The 22,937-nt window shown below is 45.3% G+C and overlaps 1 protein-coding gene across 12 annotated transcripts in view; it reads right to left on the reverse strand.

Annotated features, from left to right (window-relative positions):
- Positions 1-22,937, reverse strand: part of ZNF618 (zinc finger protein 618) — a 179,212-nt gene that overhangs the window by 15,809 nt on the left and 140,466 nt on the right. For 6 of the 12 annotated variants that reach the window (XM_082775711.1, XM_082775707.1, XM_082775713.1 and 3 more), the window contains 4 exons: positions 20,041-20,229; positions 16,122-16,205; positions 14,977-15,033; positions 472-549 (listed from right to left, as the gene is read on the reverse strand). In XM_082775711.1, the coding sequence (XP_082631837.1) occupies positions 472-549; positions 14,977-15,033; positions 16,122-16,205; positions 20,041-20,229 (408 nt within the window). The remainder of the gene's footprint in view (positions 1-471; positions 550-14,976; positions 15,034-16,121; positions 16,206-20,040; positions 20,230-22,937) is intronic. The other 6 variants (XM_082775709.1, XM_082775708.1, XM_082775710.1 and 3 more) reach the window with 5 other exon arrangements.

The raw sequence follows: 22,937 nt of genomic DNA on the forward strand, positions 1-22,937 counted from the left end.
TTTCAGTCCTTTGCAGAACTCCAGGAGACACAAGCACAGAAGAGGACTTGTGTTGGCAAAAGCTCTGCTGCCCTGCAAGCATTTTTGCTTTGTTTGCCTCAGTGAGTACTACCCTGATTGTGGGAGGAGCGATTTCATCTGCTGTAGGAAAGAACCATTAATGCTTACAAAATGAGCATTCCCTAGATACCTTTGGGTAAAGGGAATGAGCAGTTTGATGTGCTAGAATGGCACATGTCCTCTCTTCCTAGGGAAAGGAGCAGTATTTGTGATACACCCTGAGCCTCACGCTGCTGCAGCTGCTGCTGTGTGCTCCAGCCTTGGAGTATCTTTTTTTTTCCGCAGGTGAAGTTACTGGGGCTTTGGAAACCGTGAGCACGGGAAGCTCCATTGACACACAACGGGGTCAACATCAGGCATCAGCGCAGAATTTAATTCTCCGCTTTAAGCGAGTCGAGGTGCCCTGCTTACCTGCATGGGACTGCATGTGCTCCAGGAGATTGTTATAAAACTGGAACTGGATTCCACAAGCTCCACAGGTGTAAGGCTCTGTTTGGGAGAAATCAGTTCAGAAGAATTATACAGAGTATGCAGGGAAGCAGCACATGTGCGTACTTCAGTCTGTGCAGCAGCGGGGCAGTGCCCGAGGGCCCGGTGCGTGTCGCCGCAGCCCACATGTGCTCGTCACAGTGAGTCCACAGAGCCAGCCCTGCGGGGCTCAGCCTGGGAGTGGGGAAAGTGCCGGGCACGCAACTGCTCCGGGGCCAGGGCAACTGCTCCGGGGGCCAGGGCCGGGAGTTTCTCTGCGTGCTTTTGCTTCACTGCCACGACATGGCCCCAGGCAGCGGAGCTGCCAGAGCACTGAAGCGAAGCACCTGCCGTGTGTGCATGCGTCGGGTATCAGTGAATCTGCGCAGAGCCTCAAGAGGCTGCAGACCAACTGGGCTTCACTAGCTCATGCCTGCTGCAGGCTGTTTTATGCTTATCCTTGTTCTTGTTTACGCCTCAAAGCACGGTGAATGCATTTTGCATCCGTTTTTGTCAAAATCCAGTTTCTGCTGTCTTTTGTGAGTAAGGCAAGGAGCACTGGGTTGTAAAAATCCTGTTGCTCAGAAGTTGGGACATGGAGAAGTGCCACATGGGGATGCGGATGACTTTTTTTGTGTCTGTTGTCAAGCACAGCAAGACTGGGGAATGGTGAGTGCCACTGGGCTCAGCAGCAGTCAGCAGCCGAGGTAAGCAGAGGTGGAGGGGAAGAAGCACAGAAATCAGAGCTGTGCCAGACGGCGGAGAGCGGAGCAGGAGAGCCGTGTTGCCAGAGTCATGTGGATGAGCTGGAGTCAGGTAAGAGCTGGGTGCAGAGCTCCCTCATGAGCTGAGAGATACGTTTAGTTCTGTTCTAACGAGTATGCTGAAAATGCATTTTTTTCACTCAGTTAACCTAGTAGCAGATGTTTGCAGCTGCTCAGTTTAAACTGCTATTAGCTGGATGCATTAGTTGACAGATGTAGTATCAAACTACAGTGGCTGAGATATCTTAACATTGCAGTTTGTTTTGAGACTTCCAGATATACCAGCACATAGCCACCATTTATGCTGTGGCAATTTGTTTTAGAACAGTAGAAATGCTAAATGCTTGTGTTTTTCCAATCAACAACCTTGCATATAAATACCTGGCACACACAGAGCAAAGCCTATTGCTACAGTGTACCAGAAACCTGTATCTACTTCTGAAGGGAAAAATATGTTCTTGTATCAACAAAGAGAAATCTACAGCACATAAACAAAAGCACTGGTGTCCGGGATAGAAGAGCTAAAATACTGGAAAGTACAAGCTTGACTTGGCTGTAAGACGTCTATTTTAGGTAGCAAAACACAGAATTTATCAGATGGCTACAGGAAACTGATAAGGAAAATACAATATACTTATAAGCTGTAAGGTTACAGACTCTGCCATGCATTTCTCATAGAACCTACAGCCCTCTGGTGTGTTGTCTATTGCTATGCTTTGCTGCAGTGAGGAAGTTTGGGAATATTGTACTTAAGGAACTGTGTTTTTTGAAGAAAAGCAAGGAATTTGGCAGCTGAGGGTCACACATAGGCATTTCAGGACCGGGGAAATTAAAATATGGATTATCTGTTTCTGTTGAAACCATCCATAGCCACCTCGTCAGTTACGGTAAAATGATGTAAGAGGTCCAATTTAATCCATTTAGATTCCTTTTGTACTTATCAGAGAGAAAACCACACACGCGTGCAAACCATCATTCTCAGATGTGTATTTCAGCGTCAGATGACTTGTGTTACAGATGCACCTATTTGTCTCTGCTGTTCACGGAGCCTAGACTGCTCAGATGGAGATGTCTCAAGTGCCACAATTAACACATGATTAATCTACATGAGAGAGGTCACAACTCTAACAGAAGGTTGCTGGCAGCAGGAGGCAGGGCCAGAAGAGCTCTGGCGGTGCAGCCAGGGCAGCTCACAGGACTACCACTCCCCCACTGCTTTGCTGGAGCCTCCTTTCCTGCAGCAGAGGTGGGTGAACAGAATATGCTGCACATCTCAGATGCTTCAGCAAGTCTGAAATTAAGAGATCTCAAACCTTGGTTCCCTGGGACACTTTCAGATCTTCACATGTATTTTAAAGATAATGTATTCCCTTCTGCCATCTCTGCCTGTGGTAACCTTGGCCAGAGGAGTGGCAGAGCACTGCTGAAGTCCAAGGACACTTAGCTGCTTCCAAACAAGCACACAAACTCTGCAATTCCCCTACAGGCAAGTTTCCAAGCAGCCACTAGCACAACGCTTCCCCTAAGCTCACTTACAGGATGTTTCACTGGGAAGGAAACTGGCCTCCAAGCAGCACATTTCTCACATTCATTTGCCTCTCCTGTTTCACTATATTCTCACCACTCCTTCCCAGCTCATCTCGTCTCACTGACCTGCTTTATTTACCTCCTTTTATATTTTCAGCTATTTCATCACCGTGCCATCTTTCTTCTAGCGCTCCCCTTGCCTGGCTCCCCTTCACTCCCTACAGGTCTCTGCTGGCTTCTTCCCTTCTCCATCCATCACGTAGTGACCCCAGTTCTTCATCTCAAGCTCTTCTCTTTGCCATGGCAACATACCGTGTCCTCAGTGCACTCTGAAAGGTCTCTCGTATGTGATTCTTAGAAAAACCCTGTTGATTTTCATCCTATTTACAAAAACCGCCTCCTGCAGGAATGTCCAGCTTGAGTACCAAAACCACTGTCTGCTTCTGAAAACTAATTTCTCATTCTCAAGATGCTGAAAAGTTTCTAAATACTTCTAAGACAAAGATTCACAGAAGTCTACAGTTTGCCATGAATGAAAATGAGTTAAGTTAAAACTAGAGATAAAACTTAAATTCATCAAACAATCCAAAAGTCTGGATGTGCAGAATGCTCGTGAAAATGGAATTTTACCTTACTCTCTCAAGTCTCACTTTACTTCCCAGGACTTTCCTGGCCCTTACAGGAGTAAATTCCCTTCTCCCTTTTATTTCTGCTTGCAACTTGAAGGTACAGGGAACTGGAGATTTTGCTAAAACCACTCTGAACACCACCTGGATGCTGGTGCCCCTTTCTTCTTCCCAGGAGCACAGCCCCTTCCATGCCACTGCGGGACTTCTGCTTTTCCCTTCTGTAGGGGAATTTCAGCTCCCTTCCCCCTGCTCAGACTGAGGTCTAATGCACGCAGAGGGGATCTGTTCTCCATCGGGTGGTCTGGGCTCAACAAGGGACCCATGAGAGCAGTCCATGCCCAGACTGCTTGCATCAATGAACCTCTTCCTTCCCTCTCAGCTTTGTTGGTGGTGCTACGAGGAAAGCTGTGACCCATCTGTGCTGCCTGCTCCAACCACCTAAGAATACCTGTGCCCTCCAGCAGCCTTAATTGTTCTGGGCTGCCAAAGCAGGCCTTGTGAACGAATGAAGCTGGAGCAGCAGCTACATAGTCAGCTGAGAGACAGCTCAGAGCTCTCCAGCCTGCAGCAGGACTTCCCAAGCAGTCTATCTCACTCTGCAGGACACCTCCCTGATCTCAAACCCTTACTTGTTTCTCCGGAACCAATTCCTCTTGCTGTTCCACAGCTGAGGGGGCCAGGAGTCATGGCAGGAGCAACACGTTGCCCCTTGGTGTGGGTTGGGGAGGAGGGGGCTTTCCTTCCTCCAAGCTCCTCTAGTTGCATTCCCCTGGGCAGCTGCTGAGCACATTCTGGTGCCAGCTGGTCTCCTGCTGCACACTTGTTCAGTGGGTTGGAGCTCCTGTTCACATCTTTAACCACAGCTCCCAGAGCCCCAGGTCTCCTGGGCTGGTGCAGGAGGTGGGCTATGAGCAGGGCAAGCACTGCTGAGGGCAGCGAGGGCTTGACAGGGGTCAAGCACCTCCCTGCCGGCTTTTCCCCCCTGCACCCCAAACTCTCAACGCTGCTGCCTGTGTGGCACAGCAGCATGACACCAGTCCCGTGTTTGAGGGTCTTTTACCAGCAACATGAACTGAGCAAGCCCTCAATAAGAACCTGCATGTGTGCAGCCACTCTGTGCAGGTGGGCAGCACCTGTCAGATTCCCAGTGGGCATGCAGAGATCCTGCACTCACAGGTCTCCCAAGCTAGACATGAGCTGCTATAGCTGGGGCTAAAAACCAGCTGTCATCCCCCACAGACCGTCACTGCAAGGAGCTGTCAGCCCCCAGCCAAGGCGCTCAGGCAACAGGGCAGCTGGATCCCATTTCACACAGACACGCAGTGCCCTGGCTCCTTCCTTGCTCTCAGGAGGAGGCTGCTGATTCATGACTCTTGAACGCTGCCTGCTGAGCCCCAGAGTCTCCCCTTTTACAGGCTGATATCCCAGGTTTGGGCGGCTCTTGCTTTGCTTGCCAGGCACTGATCTAGGCACAAGGTCCTGCTCTTCTCATGTGGCAGACTCTGGCCAACTGCCACATGAGCATCTTGCAAAAACTTTGCATTAACCAACTGACCAAAAAAATCTCACAATATTTGCCTCTAAATGCATAGCACAGCATTCTCACACGTCACTAAACTGCTCAGAAAACAAAATCTGCTATTGCTATCCTGCAGAAACCCACCTGCAGAAAGCAAGTTTTCCACGCAGCAAACACCAGAGCCATGAAGCTGGGGCAGCAGAGATGCTGCTTTTTCTGCAGGCCTTGGGATACAGCTTGAGCTCACCCGTGGTTGGATGTTCAGCCACAATTCCTTGTGCTCCTGCACCATCGGTGCAGGAGCAGGGAAGGCTGGAGAACCTGTGCAGCAGCAGGGAAGTGGCTCTGCATGAGGCATGCTGCCGGGCAGGAAGCCTCACAGAGTCAAGGCTCTGTGCATCTCCTGTCCTCCGTGTTCTGCCTCATCTCACATATAGCCAAGCTGCATGCACCAAGCTTTGTTGCTGAAGGGGTGAGTCTTTACAAAAAGGCTATGAAATAATGAACTGTGGAGTTCAGATGGCCACACCAGCCCTGCTGCCTCTTTGGCTCTGTGTTGTTGCCATGTGTTCAGAAGTTTTCTGCAAGCCTGTAGCCTAAATCTGGCAGTGAAAAGTCTGTGCAAGAAATAGCAAATGTTGCGTGGGCCAGAACTGTCCATGTGGTGCCACAGAGTGTGTACAACTTTGACAGGCGGCTGGGTGAACAGCGCCAACAGCAGTCCCCCGCTATCTATCCACCAACCAACACCTCCCACCCCCCTCCTCACTGCCTGGCCCCATTCCCCCACAGCTCCCACAACAGACTCCTCTGCAGCCAGCCTCAGTGGATCCTGACTCTCATTTCTGAGTTTTCCTGTGCTGACAAGGGGCTGCAGAGCACAAACACAGCGGTGCCAGCAGACTACGAACACCCATCCATTGCGTTTCTAATGGCCTCTTGCAAGCTCAGACTGGAGGTTCAGCATTGCAGCATCCCCAAGCAATGGTGTCTGGCTCTCTATCACGCACTGAAGAGCTTTTCTTCCCAAAAATGAGACACTTGTCTGTGGTGCGCAGGGTGTTGGATGCTGGGCGCAGAGCGCTCCTTTGGCCCAAAAGCACACTTTCCCAGAAGACCCATCTCCTTTGCAAGACAGGTCCTTCTCCACTCTGAACAAGGCATGCTACTGGGCTGTCCTCAGCAGCTGGCCGGGTGTTCTCTGAAAACACCTTCACAGCAACCTGACACGCCAGCAGCTGCTGAAGACTCCTCAAGGCTCCCAAGCCACACAGAACTGTCATCATCTGCACAACTTACAATCATACAATCATTTAGGTTGGAAAAGACCTCTAATGTCATCAAACCCAACCATACAACACCAAGTCCAACATCTTTCCCCAGGGCTATTATTAGACACATTTATTAGTGCTTTAAATATATATATCCAGTGAACAAGGCTCCAGAGCAAGACAGCAAGCCAACAGAAAGAAAAAATAGCATTTGTGCACTCCAGTTCCCACGTTAACTGCCCATGTCATATCTAAACCAGAGAAGAGAGGTCTGTGGCCATGAGTGAACATGAGCTGAAGGCGTTTAACACAAAGTTTCCTGCCATTCAACAGAAAATGCCTAAATCTGACCATGCACAAGTAGAACACAGCAGCCAGCTCTCAACTGAGGGCAGTGCAGGGAGTGGGCCCCCAGGCAACTCTCTCCTCTACAAAAAGGACCTACATTTCAACACCTCTGTCCACATTTTGATGAAAACCAAATATAGAACTGCAGGGAAAAGTTCTCAGCATTTTCCCGCAGTGCTTCCATCGGCTATAGCTTTAGTAACTGCATCTTTGAATACTTTGCTCACAAACTGTTGAAACGACAAATCTGAGACAGCAGCACTCTCCTAGTGGAACTGCTAGGTTAACAGTAGGACTTGATGGTCTTGGAGGTCTTTTCAAAACAAAATGATTCTACGTTTCTATGAAAATGCCATCACACCCAAAAATAGGTGCAAGTTTCTTGAAAACAGAACTTCCATCATTTCTGCCCATCTCAGTAAAAGAAGTGCTACACAGCATGCTTTAAAAAGGTGATCCCTGAGTGCATCATGACTGTTACATTTGTTGGCACTAATTTGATTTCTTTTCCAATATGAACTGTCATGTTCTAAATAAAACTGTGATTTTTTTCTCAGATTTGCAACTGGAGAATGAACAAGTGTCCTCTGGCACCGTGGCCATGCTCAGGGTGCAGCACTCAGAGCTGTCCCATGCGAAGGGACATCAGTCCGGGATTACGGGGCTGGCACAGACAGCACCACCCCTACAATACAGACACAAGCCAAGTAGTAACAAACCCCACTGTAAGACAAAGGAAGAAGTTCCACCTCTTGGAAACATCAGGGACACGGGGCAGACTGCCTGCATCCACCCATCCATACCTGCTCTCCTTCACCCACTGCTGTCTCAGCACCATGCCCTGGGCTCTCACTCCTCAGCTGTGCTCTCCGGGCAATGGGAACTGTCTCCGGAAAGGCGTTTTGTGAGCTGAGCAATCAAGACAAGTTTTCCACTGTATAAATGCAACTTTAACATGGGTTAATTTTTAGTCTTCAAGCCTTGGTCTCTCAGAAAATCTGTTACTGGTATACTTCACAAAGCTTTGCTCCCAGAAGGCTGTGAGTGCGAATGGTCTAGCAGCTACACACTGCACTGAAACACCCTGAAGGATTGCTGTTGCATTTAAACCTGAAACCAGAGCCACAAAAGTGAGGCATTTCATTCCTTGACAACTGGACTCGTAATAAAAAATCATTTACTCATGAAAAATGCTAAGAGGGCAGGCCAGTGTGGCTGCAGGTGGAAGTCCCTGCCTATGCGCACCACAGACATCCATCACACTTACTTTGTAAAAGCGGGAAAGGGTTTGAAATCAGGGGACTTGCGGTTTCTGCAAAAAAGAAAGAGATTTAAATATTGAGACTGGCAGAGACTTTGCTGCATGCTACACAGCTCTGCCTATCTACTCACCGATCCTTATCCTTTCTCCGCACTTCCAGATTTAACTGTGGCACGATGGGGCTCTCCACGTACCACAAACTACAACACGTCCAGCTGTGAACTTTCTCTCAGTGTCTTGCCAACTGGCTGGGCATCTGCATCTTTCCTTCCCATTTCAAAAGGTCCAGAGGTTTAACATACACTCTGTGCTACAGTAATGGGAATAGTCAAGTGGTGAGGGCCAGGAGAAGAAAAACTGAGGGGGCAAGAAACCTTCTACAAATGCCTTTGTTGTGGCTCCAGGTGCAAATTTCCAGATTCACCATGTACCCTCCTCAAAGTCAAGCTGGGAAGGAAAAAGGGGGTGGTTCAGCCTCACTGGATGATAGGCCAAAGTAGGCAGTTCCTAACTAGTGTATGTTATTTCTGGCTGAGAATACACATCTTCTGTCAAACACACCTTGCAGACTTCCTGTCTTTGAGATATGACTGAAAGAAATGGATACCCTGGGTTCTCAAATGAGCCCTTGGTCAGCTAGGGGCTATTTGCATCTACCCCACAGTGCACTGGAGCAGAAGCAGTGATTCTCAGCACCTCAGACATCGTGCAGTTTCCAGGTGAGATCCTTTAGTGCCAAACCCCTGCAGAGGGGAAGAAACCACTAGTGCTAATTATTCAGTCACCGATCCAGTTCATTTCTGGAATAGTCTCAGGTCCAAAGTTATGAACTGATCCATCAGTGAATAAGGGCTGATGGACTTGGAGTGGTTTGCTTAGAAGGCAAGCTTCACTGAGTCTCTTTTTAACCCCATAGGCAAAGTACGGTGAGGCTTCATGATAAGTACTGCGCTACGAGGAGGACCTGTGCTGAAGATGGCTTCAGCTGGCAGCCAGCTGGTCAGGAATGACAACGAAGGCATGGATGATGCTAGGCAAAGACATGAATAGACAGTGCTATGGAAAGGGTATGTATGGAAGACACTAACATGATACAGACCGCTGCTGACTGCTTAGCACAGTTCTATTACTCAGAGTGCCTTTTGCAGCTGATGAGGTCTGCATCTGGAGGACGACCTTCACTAAAGCAGGTTCCTGATCTGGTCCTGCCAAGAAGGTGAACAGGGCATGCTACTCTGGGTACCGCTTTTTCATTATTTATGCTCTCCACTTCTGCTTTGAGAAGCGTGCTTACACAGTGAACACATGGATGCTCATTGGAAGGTCCCACAGCCTCAGGGTTTAGAGGGCTTTCTCAGCACCCCAGAGTGCGTAAGCTTTTGAGGGCCAAAAACCAACATTTTACCCCCCACCCAGAAGTGAACCTGGAAGAGGCACACAGCAGAGGCATACACCATTTAATACACCCCAACATGTTCTCAACGTACTCTTCTGTTTTCCACCCATAAGGCTTAATGCAGTCTCACTTTTATTCTTGACCTCCTATATATAAATAATGTTGTCAGTTTGAAATGTGAATTCAGGCCACACAGTAAGCATTGCTACTATGTTATTTTAAGTGAAGAAAGACTTGGGATTTTTTCTGATATTTATATTACAGTCCACTTTATTATCCATGCACTGTAATGCCCCTGCCTCAGCATAGTCAATTCCAGCTAAAGCCAACTACAATGAGTAAAATTAACCTAAGTGTCAACAGTTAGATTGATCCATGATAATCTGGCTTGCTCTGGAGGATTTGCTAATCCTTCACACCACAGACTCTTCAGGCAATACCAAAACACAAGTTCACCTTTTTCTGTCCATACATTCATCTATCAGTGGACCTTTCTTTAGTGACCTGTCCAGCCCAAGCACTATATCTGTCCTTGAAGACTGCAATCCGGAGCTTGTATCACTGAGCAGTTGGTGGGATTTCACCCACAGAGACGTGCTGCTGAGTGGTTATTTTAACCCAGGTATCTTTCTTCCTGTCTACCTGTTCAACAAGACAAGTTCAGAGCAGCATAAATGAATGCAGCACCAGAAATAAACAGTGAATTCCAAGAAAACTCAATTCCATGCAAATGGCCAGTGGACACAGGCACTCATATATAAGCGACAGAGCAAAGTGACTCTTCCTGACAGAGGCTTCTACATTTGCTGCTCTTCTGTTAGTGGTGAGAACTGCACTTTGTTGGCAATCTTTCACCTGGGCACATAATTTTTCATCTGCTTTGAAAAAATGCAACTCCATGCATGTGCAATTTAATTGCCCTGTAGTCAGAATTACCTGTGCTCTGCACAGGTCAGTTATGACAATGTGGAAACTCACATAATGACAAGTTCCTGATTTCCTCACTCCTCAGACTCAAGCATTAGCAGGCAACAGTGCCCTTCCAACTCTGCAGAAAGGTAGGAGTATCAGGCTCTTACCATTCACAAACCAACCACTAGGTGAGAAAGAGATTTACCAAAAGATGAGTCAGTGCACTTTTGCATGGGATTTGTATTTTGAGCTTTGGTCCAGCTAACATAACCTGTAAGACAGTCAGGTGCATCTCAGGAGGCAGAGGTGTAGGGGTTGGTTGCACGAACACAAGACTATAATTAACTATCAAGAATTACTATGCCCTGAGCATTAACACTGCACTCACCCACCAAAAATGAGCCTAAAAGCCACAAGTCTTCCCAGAGGAAATCCAACTAGACAGGCTGTATGAACTCTGGACTACAAAGAAAGAGAAGACGATATATGTCCAACAGCAGAGAAGGAAGGCCCCAGTGTTTCTAACACAGGTAGTTTACTCCTTCTCTGTGTGCACCACAACCACTTGCACTTTCAGTGCAAAAGAGATTTTTTTGGACTAGCTGGCAGTTTGAGGACCTGAACATCCTTACTCTGTAGTGAGATCATACATCTGCTTAAGTCTCATGAACACACAGTGACGCTGACAACAGTCTCATCATAATGATGTAACTTGCTCCATCCCCGAAGTCTGGCCACAGCCACTGCTGGGTGTCTCCGTTCTGCTATACTACGGGACTGGGCATGGCAGGGGCAAGACTGGGAACGGGACTCCTCTTACTGCAATTGGAAGTTGCACAGGGGACTCAAGCAGACATCATGTCTGCTCCTGTCAGCACCAAAGAAAGCTTTGGAAGAGATTTATATCAAGAGTTTAAAATTCATTTGCATTATGCCTTTTTGCCATTTCTAAACAACCGAAGGTTAGGTGCTCTGTTGCTACGCAGGAAAAACACACTACCTCTCAATCACACTATCTATTTCTATTTGATTACCTTTTTTAACATAAGCTAAAAACCTTATTTTTATATGTCAAGTAGTCAATGAGACATTTATAATTATCCTTCCACTTGAAATAGCGCCATGCTGCTACTAGGTGTATAGATACATTGTTACCTAATGTATATACACAGCATCTGACAAGGCATTTGTATTAGTTGAACAGAACTATCATAAGTGTGCTGCATAGGTGCAAAAGTAAAAGTGCAGTACTGAAAAACGTTTTCAACTGCCACTAAAAAGAAATACAGCATGTAAGATCTGGAAATGACAGACTAGCTAATCTGTCATTTCAGAAAATTCTAATAAGCATACATTTAAAATTTGGTCCTACAACTTTTATATTTCTCACTTCTCATTCTTTTCAAATTTATTTATTTTTTACTTATAAATCTAAAGGAGGAAATCATATATTTTTTCTTGTCTTAATCTTGCCTCAACATGGCATGAACTGATTCAAAAAAAACAAAAAAGACATTTTCCTTGTCCCTCTACCCAGTCTGAAATAAACACTGCAATGCTGCTGGAAATAAAAGCTATCTTGTGTAAACATGAATTAAGAGCACTGACATTTTAAAAACTGTAAATACTAACATTTCACTAGAATTTCTAAAAGTAATAGTTACCTGATGCAGTAGATGAAACTGAGACATATTTATACAGCTTAAATCAACCTTGAAGTTAAAATACTTCCCAATTCCCTACGTAATTTTAAACGTTGAATCTTTTGCATTAATAATGTCTACCAAGTTTAGACATCAGTGAATAATGTCATTTTTCTTTTTTTTTTTTGTTTGTTTGTTTGTTTGTTTTTCTTTTAATGGTAGTATTTTAAGATATCTGAACTAAAGAACTTTAGTTTTTCCTTTTTGTCTATTTTTTTTAATTTCACCTCAAGGTTTTGTAGTTTCATTCATCCGTCCCTGAGGCTTTCTGAAGTCAGGTAAGAAGCAAGAAAACAGAGATCCAGAAGTTTGGAAAGTACACACTGTTGGTTACACACTGTGTCGCTGCTGGACCAGCCAACTTTGCTTTGCCTGCTGTGGGTGTGCATGGTGGAAGAGGGGAGAAAAAAAGCAACAAGCCTTCCCCATTGAACACAACACAGGCTTGCCCTTTTCTAGGGCTTTTTTTTTTTTTTTACCTTGCTCAGGCTGATAATCAATACCTTTTCCATGAAGAATATTTCTCAAACTGGCCTTCAAATACTTTTTGGCCTTTTGAGAATTTAGTACAGAAAAATCCTACACATGTCAAAACTCAGCAAAATGACCATCACCAAGTGTTTTCTTTAAAGCACCTTTACACTTTAGATGATTAACAGCATTGCAACAAGCCAACTCCATCTTTCACAATCAGGTCATGCCATTGTTTTCTGGACCTTGCTTAGTTCAGCAGCGAATAAACACAAGCTTCATGTGACCAGGGACATCCGCAAGGCTGCCTGTGCTCCAGAGACAGCACTAGGAAGCCATCTACATACTTTAGCAGAGAATAATTTCAAAGCACTGTGAAACTTCCAGCTTTTATCAAAAAGCAAGAGGCTGTTGAGCCTCTTTCCCACTAACACAAAGGACACTCTCCCTTTCAGGAAGTGGGCAGCAGCAAAAAGGTGCCTTCTCTATCCACTCTGAGCCTGTATCGTGCCCTGCTGGAAAAATGACCTGCGAGTAGACAGATTCAAATACAGCCAGGAAGCAGTGCTTTGCCAAGCAGAACAGGTCCTGTTGCTGTTCTATGGGCAGTGAGATGACAGATTTCTCAGATAAGGATACTGGTTACTTAAATTCATTATGACAAGGAATGGGGTTGTGTGCAGGGATGAGACATGTTGATTTTCCATTCTAGTTGTCTTACTCCCACTTAGGTCTCCCTACAGTACTGCTTCCACATCTACTTTAGGTGGCTTTAGCTGCTGACCTTGCTCTGCTTGTCCTCCCCCTCATTGTCTTTTTCCTTTGGACATGTGGCACTGCAAGTTTGCAAGGTGACATGGAGTATAACGCACCCAGCTGGGTGGCCCAAAAAGATGCTGTCACCTTCTTTATCACCACTGCTGAGCCTGTGACACAAAACTCACATACTCCACAAGCAAATGTTACAGGGAATCAAGCATTTCACGAGGCCAAACCATGCAGCTCTCAGGCTACTCAACTAGGTCCTGGATTTACCCCCCAAACCTGGGGATTGATCTTTACAGCAGCAGAGTTTGGTGATGAGCAGCAGACAGGAGTGGAGGGCAGTGTCCGTCCTGTCATTCTCAGCACATTACCACCAGCTGCTTCCCTGCCTGCATGAATTCTGCTGCCTGAGCACAAGAGAAGACAAGCTGACAATGCCAGTTACTCTGATAGTTCACATCACACGTGTGAACACTGAGCCACACAGAGTTTGTCCCATATATTACAACACAGCCACACGGCAGCTCTTCAAAAATGAAGTTACAGAGAGCTCTGCCTTGACATCCAAGCACACAGATGCTCACAGAGCTTCCTATGGCCTCTCTCATCACCAGTGTCGTTCACAGTGGGACATACTGATGGCCACTTAGGCTGCTATCTGTTAGAACATTCAGACTACTGAGAAACATGAAGAACTAAAAGAGGTGATGGCTCGGTGGGAGAGCTGGAAAAGAGCACCGAATGGGACAATAAAGAAGTAGCACAAAGATGGACTCAAAGGAGAAAAGGGAAGAAGTTTATATATCCCCATGCACCAGTCTGGCTTTGAAAAGTGTGTCAGCTGCCTAACGAAGAAAAGAAGCATTTCCAACCACAGACTAACGCCCTTCAAACCAGTCCTGAGCAGCTCACTAGAGTTCCTCAGGTTTCCTGGCTCAAACAACAGTTTTGGTGAGCACTTTGTAACTCCCCTGCAGTCTGTCAGGCCCTAGACTAAGCCACGGAAATTAACTGACTATAGCTGTGGTGCAGGCAGAAACTCTTCTAACAATGACAGAAGATGAACAAATTGTATTGAACTCACTACTCAGTTTGTAAAAATTTCTTTTTTTTTTTTTTACTGCGAGCTGTTACTCGTGTGCTTCAAATGTTGGAGAAAACAGATTCAGAAGGATGATTATGATGTGAGTTGGTACAAGGAGATGGTAGGGAGAGTCTGTGAAATGTGTCATAGCAACAATGGGTTAGTATTTAACAGCAGTTCAGACAGAACTAAATTCTTAGACTACTCAATACAGCCACTCTATTTTTCTGTGTGCTTCTTGTCAGCGGTTCCTGGAACCTTTTCCATGCTACGGGTTCTTTTCCACTTCTGAAACATTTATCATGAGAATGTTTGCAGCCAGAAGGTTTTACAATGCAGCATTCTTGGCTTTAGGGATAAGCTATTTGATATGAAGGGAGATAATTCTGTCCTTCGTCCATGGTGACATAGACTCTACAGGGTTTGACAGGAAAAAAAAAAGAAACAATCTAAGGTTGCTGTTTTCAAAGGGCCCCAGAGGAGTTAGGAGCCCAAATGGTATATTGTTTTTAAGACATGCAGGCTTTCAAATCCTTCAGACAAAGCACTCATACTACCCACAGCAGACAAGACATGGGGAGCAGGCCTGCTGAGAGGCAAGTGGCCACTTTCAGAGCAGCAAGTCAGGCTAACAACTCTTGGCAGTCAGTGAACTGCATCTGTCTTCTGTCACGTCTAACAGCCTGGTTTGGCTGACTGAAGACAGACTTGTCTAGCCCCTAAGCACTCCTGACTGCTGCTACCCAACTGGAACAGGACTAGAGAGTATAAAGGCCTGAAACACAGAGACAAGCTCACCTGATGGGTTCTGCTTACATCTCTTTTCTTTAGGTTTTTCTGTCCCCGAATGAACAGCTGTAATTGTGGTGAATGCTTGGATTAGTACAGGATTGTTCCCCAAAACAAAACACACAGCATTTCAGTAACAATTTTCCCCATTCACTATCACCCACTCTGCTACCGCATGTGGGTTTTCCATCACCACTCCATTCCCTTTTAACACACTTGTACAGGCCCCTCAATTGCTTCAGAGACAGACAAACCCCCAAGGCAGACACTATGCAACCTGCTGCAGGGAGAAATCCCTTTCCTTACCTGTCCATTCCAGCTAGCAGCATTGTGAACACCATGTGTTTTGGTACTCTTGAATGGGAATGGAGGGAGGCCAGCCTTTTCTACTGGCATATTATTTATCTCTGAAATTACAATTATCGCTGAAATTACAATACATATGGTTTGTCTGTCAAGCTTCAATTAGGGAGTGTAAGAGAATAGCAGTGTCCCACTTGAAGGCAGGGGGATAGATAAGCACGATGGAAATGTTATAAAGATGACTGTATAAATGGTGTTGTCTAGGAGATTGTCGAGGCAAGTGGTTATATTTAGTTACTACCACTTGGACTTAAAACTCAAGAGACTCCAGAAGTGTGGTAAATTCTGGTCTCACATCTACACATCTCAAATATTGTGACCTCCATATAGCAAATTCACAAACAGCTGGCCTTCAGTTACAGTGATTTGTAAATATATTGCCACAGCGAGCATCACAGTAATATGCACACTGCCGTACTATTTATGGTCCCCAGAGTTCTCTTACATATTCCAAATGGTTTTGCTTCACAAATCCTTCACTGACACACAGACAAAGAATGAGTACTGCTTTATGTCCATCCATATTCCCCCTTCTCTACATCTTTGTTCCCCACTGAAAAAAATTATGGTAAAGCACCAGGACTTAGGAACAGAATCCTCAGAGCATTATTTGTACAGGCTCTGGAGTGGCAGGAACCTGGGGAGGATTGACAAGAGGACAACACCCCAGGAAGACTCTCTGTTTGCAAGCTTAAAGTAGTTTCCCCAGATATATAATCACCAATCACAGCTGAATACTGCCCTGGAGAGGATCGTGGTAAAGTACAGCAGGAGGGAGTGAACACACTTACCGCTGGAGTTCTGAGAATTGCTGTTTGTTTCTTCAAAGTTGTTTTGCGCTTTGCCTTCTGCTCTCCTGCTGAAAGCACTTTCTGCTGGGTGGAGAACAAAGCAGGGATGGTGACTGGTCAATACTGGACAAGGGACTATAACAAAAGGAGGCAGACGACATGCTCCCTGTGCCATGTAATCACATACCCTGAATACAGCCAAAAAGTGGCCAAAAATACCTTGCTTTGGAGGACAATAGGACAGATTAATTGAAAACATAACAAGTAGGGTTTTTTTTGTTGTTATTGCCTTCTGTCTGAGGTGGTCTGCAGTAGCTCCTACAGTGCCTATGAGTACCAGCCCTGACTGAACCAGAAGGGTCATGCCTTTCTCCCCTCCAAAACTAAGCCAAAACAAAACACTTGTATTTTACTCTCCCTTAAGGCAATATGCAGACCTCAAAGCTTCTGGCACAGGTGACTAGGACTGCAGATTGAACTCATGTCCTCACTATGACATTTAGAGTGTCACCTAATGACACTCTACACCTACATCACCTCTCCCCATGCTTCACAGTCATCCTCGTTCCTTCCCTAAACATCCTCCTTGAAATGTTCAAGTGGAGGACTGAAGGGCTGTCTCAGAGTCTGCCCATGATGTCTGGAAAAGCTGTGGTGGATCCCCTGCCCTCCAGTGCTTCCCAACAGCGAGCTCACCTTACCCGTACCCAACGCCATGCAGGCAGGCCCTGCTCCTCTGCACCATGTGGCTGGCACAGTTCAGCACTGGAGCAGAACCACTTCCCAGTAACTGTAGGGGAAGGACTACTCCTTCAATGTGCAGAGGTGGCTGTGTGACCCTGGCAATAGCTGAAGTGTTCTAAAATGTCACCGTACAGCATATCTGAGGAGCCACCCATCCTTCTCAGGCCAGTGTTCCTTAGCCGAAGTTCAACAGTACAAGGAGTGTCAGGTCTTACCTCGCTTCAACTGGGTTTGCAATATATGGGCGAGTATATTTGCTGTAGTGACTCAAAGGGTCAATTAGAGATCAGTAAAATGAAAGGCGAGCTTGCCAAACTACTGTGTAGGGTCTGTACTGCACAGACTCTTGCCATATGTGGACTCATTCATGAAGTCCAGTGTCACCCAATGGTTCACCTGAATGTGGCCTAGCACAGCCCTGCTGGGTCGAGCAGCATACAAATTGTATAGGGAGGGTGTCTGGGAAAAGAAAGATTTAATTCGGGAATGATAGGGACTGCTGCAAATTGATTTCAGATAATTGTTTCATTTTGTGTTTCTGCAGACAGAGGAGCAGTCGGCATTGCTGTCCTGACTTTTGTGTGGATGCCCCAGCCACTTCATGGCCCCCTCATGACTCAGACACATGGGCTGTATGTCTGATGTGGCTCCGAAAGACCTGAAGAGCATGAAGCTCCCAGACCACAAATTTTGGCCCAGACAATCCTTAGTGGACCCTTCCAGTGCTGAGCAGGTTCCTCAAACTCTCTACTACATTCCTGATTCTTTCTCATATGCAGAATAGGACAACTTGGTAATCAAATCAGTTAAACATAACTACATCTGAAAAAGAGCTAGATACATTATCTAGTCTATCCCCTTCAACAAGTAAATAATAGGAACAAGTGACCTTAAGTAACCAGCAAATCAGATGGCATAATGGAAAAATAAAACCATGACAAAATGGATTTGGCCAACCTACCCCCAAAGAGACCCAGGTTCAAATCCTGGCTTATGTCACAAGTGAAAGTGAGTTGGAGGTTTCCAAAATTGTTTGGAAAAAAATTGCATGGTGGTTTTGTCCTTATCCCCAATCCTTTTTATTTTGCCATGTCTGGCTATAAGAAAAAAATGTTTTAATGAGTCTCCATGGACTTACTCTGTCCTTCCCACAGTAGAGATGGCAGCTGACACAAGTTGTCTCTCTCCTCCTTGTACCTGAAACTTTTGCATGTGAAGCAAAATTCTCTGTTGTAAGAAAACTAATTGCCAATCCACTAAGTGGCTATGAAATCCAAATACTGCCAGTGGAGTGGTATTCCACCATCCTTGCCCACATGAAACACTTCTAACTGCAATACTCGGAAGGCATCCCTTCTGGAGACTGTCTTCCTGATAGGTGTTACGGTCAATGCAGTTGTGCCAGAAATTCAAATGCCACTCAGATTGTGTTTGTACAAGAAGCTGCCTTGAAAGACACCATGGAAAACATGCCACCAGATAGATATGCTAGTATACCCAGACAAAATATTCTTTCTTGAAGACCAATCTACCAGGCTCAAGCATCATGAAATTCCTTCCTACATACAGGAAGACTTCCTATCCAATGCATTAATATTCTTTTTGGTTAAAGTAGTGTCCCTGTATAAAACTTATCTCCCTGTTATTGCTCAGATGAATATGGACTCTGGAAGACTCCCAGTTAGGCTCTTTCTGCTTTTGAAAGAGACACGGGACTGGAAGAAGTTGTCACTAGCTTACATAAGTAATGAAAAAGGTTGCTCAGCTTGAACACCTAAATTGGTTAAACTGGATAGACCTCAACTCAGTAATAAAATCATATTAGTATTTAGGATGTGCAATAACAATATGGAATTTCAGGATCCACAAGATATAAGAAGACAGGTCACACTGCAACATCTGGTAGATGCGGACATGTGTCTTCTAACAAAAAGCACCTTTGTTCAGCATCCTGTGGCTTCTCCCACCTCTGCTTCTCAGGATCTGCCCATGCCAGACTATTCAGGGGTGTTTACACAGCTGATTAACCTGCCCTTCTCCTGTACTGATATGGAATATGGACTGATATTACAAGTCTTACAAGGAGTGGCTGAGGGAGCTGGGATTGTTCAGCCTGGAGAAAAGGAGGCTCAGGGGCGACCTTATTGCTCTCTATAAGTACATTAAATGAGGCTGTAGTGAGGTGGGGGTTGGTCTGTTCTCCCATGTGCCTGGTGACAGGACAAATGGGAACGGGCTAAAGTTGCATCAGGAGTGTTTTAGGTTGGGTATTAGGAAGAACTTCTTTACTGAGAGGGTTGTGAGGCATTGGAATGGGCTGCCCAGGAAGTGGTGGAGTCACCATCCCTGGAGGTCTTTAAAAGATGTTTAGATGTTGAACTTAGCGATATGGTTCAGTGGAGGACTTGTTAGTGTTAGGTCAGAGGTTGGACTTGATCTTCAGGTCTCTTCCAACCTAGACAATTCTGTGATTCTGTGCAATATGTATCTACCAATCCCACAGATTTAAAAGAGCTCTTCCCTGCTCTCTGGATATGTGAATACTATGTCTCACATCCTCTTTATTAATTGATTATTATTTTTTTTAATTTGAACTTGTTTGGAGGGAGGGAACAAAGGGAAGATCCGCATTAATTTGAGTTTTCTGACACCTCTGTTCTGTCCCATTAATTCTGCTGCTGGAGCCCATATTATCTCCCAGTGGTTCCTGTGGGAAGTGGAGCACTGCAAAAACACCTGTACTCCATTTCATTTGCCCAGGCCCAGGCTTAACCCTGAAGACACCTGCTTGAGAGAAGTGAAAACTAAAAACCAAATAAAGCTGAAAAACAAACAAAAATCTCCATACCTGACAAACTACTAAAGCCAATCCTTCTCAGAAAGCTCTCCTCAGTTTGTGACACCAGGATTTGAAACAGGGTCTTTTGTACCTTGTGGTTACCACGATGCTTTAAAAAACAAAAACTTGTCATTGGGTTATGAAGACCTACTGCTGATCTGAATTTTTATTTATATTGTGCCAAAGGATCTAATCCCCTCAACTGCTTCTGGGAGGAGCTTTTCTGGGACAGTCATGGATGGAGCAGACTGAGTCCAGGAAGGGTCAAAACCCAACCCAGGGCAGGACTGGACACTAAGCAGATAAGAAAGTTGATGGTAGAAAGGCAATTGGTACCTGTGATGGCCTTGCTTCCTGGGGATCCAGAATTTGGAGCGCGGAACATCTGGGATGGGGATGCCGGTGGGACACCGGAGGGGGTGCGGTGCAGGAGGGTAGAACATCGGTTTATTGAAGACGGTGTTTTTTTGCTGGATTGGCTCCCCTGTGTCTTCACTGCCACGAAGAGTGGAGATCGAGAGAACTCTGGATATGAACACTCAGAACTAGTGCCTGGACAGTCAGTCAGCTCCCAGACCGTGTGCCTTCTGGGAGGGTTGCTTTCTAACAGCCATGCTCACGAATCCCTTGCATGGGGACCTACAGCAAATGTGGATCCACTGATCCCAAGTAACAAAATTGTTTTCCCCACTCACCCAAGGGGATAGATTCTTGAAGCTTATTACTTCCCTTCCACACCTTTAACTGCCACATGACCAACCCATTCCTACTGCAGTAGGAATCACCCCATCCACCTAGGATTCCTATTTTATTGCCATAGCCTGGTTGGATGTACCTGCAACTTTGTGCTCCTGTGTCAGGAAGAGGCTGAACTGTGAGAAAAGATTTCTAATGTGCTAGTCAGAGCTCTACATGGGGAGAGGTATACACCTTTGTTCCTTGAGCCTCACACGTGTCCTAGAGAACCCTGGCTACGTTCCTTGTCTGTTTAACTATATAAAGCAAATGGCGCTGTCTGTTTGTAATGGAAAGGAATTATGAAGCAGAGTTCTCATCCTGCACGTCAGGAAAGACTTTTTGGTCCCCATCTCCACACAAATGCTGGTGGCACATGGAAAAGTTCTGAATATTACTGGGGTATGCTCTTTGAATACACGTGACTTACATTTTGGTCTCTGCAATGCACAGTGAGGATCACCAGGAATTTTCAATGCCAAAAGTAATATGAAAAACTCTTGAGAGGACAGCCCTTTGTCTAGGCCTCATTGATTAAAAAAAAATAAATACAGAAACAGAGAAACAACCTAAAACCCCCCTTCATTCCGCAGTGACTTCTTCCACGGAAATCTGGATGTGGCTCCTGAAGTCAAGACCCACTCCAACCAACTGCCAATAATCACTAACAAACAGGGTTCACATTACCCACAAACATTAGCAGCAATTCCTGTACTTGGGTGATATTTCAAGATGCCTACAACTGGAAGGTAGCACCAGTAACCTGCTAATCCTGTATAGTGTAACTCAGAAACACTTAACCACATTGAGCAGTTCTCAGTCATGGACTGCCACAGCAGCACAACAGCCTGTCTCTGAAGCAGACAAGGAAAAAAGTCCAAGGCTGGGACTGGATGCTCATTTCCAAAATCCCATGAGACATTATAGAATTGCTCTCATCTTTTCCTGCCAGAGGTCAGCAGCATGGCAGAGTGATGATGAGTACTTTCAAAGCAACCTGCAAACAGATACTCAAAGGAAACATTTTTTTTTGTTTCATTTGATCTGTTACAGAGATCCAAGATGACATTTCCTGTAAATGTTATAGTGTACTTATGCAGGAGAGTCTACACTAGGTTCTCTCATAGTTAAGGTCAAGATACTTCTCTGCTTGGTCTGTGGCCAGCTGAATAGGCAGAAGGCTTGCTTTTGCTTCCTAGACTCCATTTCATCTCCATGGATAATTCTCCTCCAGTTGCTGCCAAAGTGCCAGCACATATGTAGTCAGATATGACAATTTCCTTCATATGTGTCATTTAATTTCCAACTATTCCTGTTCCTGCCAACTGTTGCTTTATTTCCCCATCTATACCAAATGATGAAGCAATTAGCCAACTATTCAATGTCAGAAACAGTGGGTCATTGCATAACCCTGCTCCCTCTGTGAGATCTGAAGGAAGAAGTCTGAATGCTATGAAGACCTCCAAGATGACTTCTTTTTCCTCCCAACTTAAACAAATATGATGTCATGGCTTGTATCAGGGATAAACAGGCTGACATTTGGTCTCAAACCTGTGATGTAGCAGGAGACCTGGCTTTAGTCCTCTCCCTCTCCAGTTGTACAGTTCAAATTTGGGCTCCAGAGAGAAGGCTGCTCCATCTGACTCTAGGCAGAGACAGAGTTTGTGCCAGCAAGGCAAGACAGACAAAAGAATATTAATACTAGCAGTCTTGAGGATGCTAGCAACTCACTGAAAACATGTTTTAGAATTTAGCTCACCAGATGACAAATTCCCTCTGAAAACTAAGCAACATATGTAGAGACAATCATGTAGCTCTTCTGTTCTGCTCTTGATAAGAAGTCTTCATTGTGGAACTCACTGCCTCAGGTTGATGAAAATGCCAAGTTCAAGATATTTGCAGAAATTAAAATATTGAATTGCTGAATGGCTACAAAAAAAACCCTGCCTCAAAATCTGCAGGTAGACAGCAAGACCAGAGACAGCATTGTGTATAGTTGATCTCATAACTGCTGCTACAGAATATTATTTTTAAAATGTCTCAGAAAATATCTGAGATATGCCCCAGTTGAGGCTGACACGTTGGAAAAGGGAGGGCAGTAGAGAAGTTTCAACTGTCGGTGCATCCCCACCATGTCAAACTTAGAGAAGCATCACTTCTTTATTCCCCCCCTTTTTTAATCAGTGACCTTGAGTAACACCCCAAACTTCATTAAAAAGTTTTTAAATGATCCAACACCTACTAGAAAAAGAAGTAACATGGAGATTAAGATTCACTGGATGATCTCCAATCAGCTGTTAAACTAAACTGAGTACACCATGCTATATCCACACAAAATGGCACAGAAGTGCACATGGTGTGCTAAAGAAGACAGACAATGCAGGTGATAATAAAAAGATAGGGGACTCCTCCCTAGCAGCAGAAAAAAGAGCCTGGTAGTTGCAGTGCATGGTCACAATGGTTGTGGAAGTGTTCTCAGGGCAATGCCGTGGCTAAAA

This window comes from Aythya marila (genome assembly GCF_965140915.1).
Source record: "Aythya marila genome assembly, chromosome: 19".
NCBI classification, from domain to species: Eukaryota; Metazoa; Chordata; class Aves; order Anseriformes; family Anatidae; genus Aythya; species Aythya marila.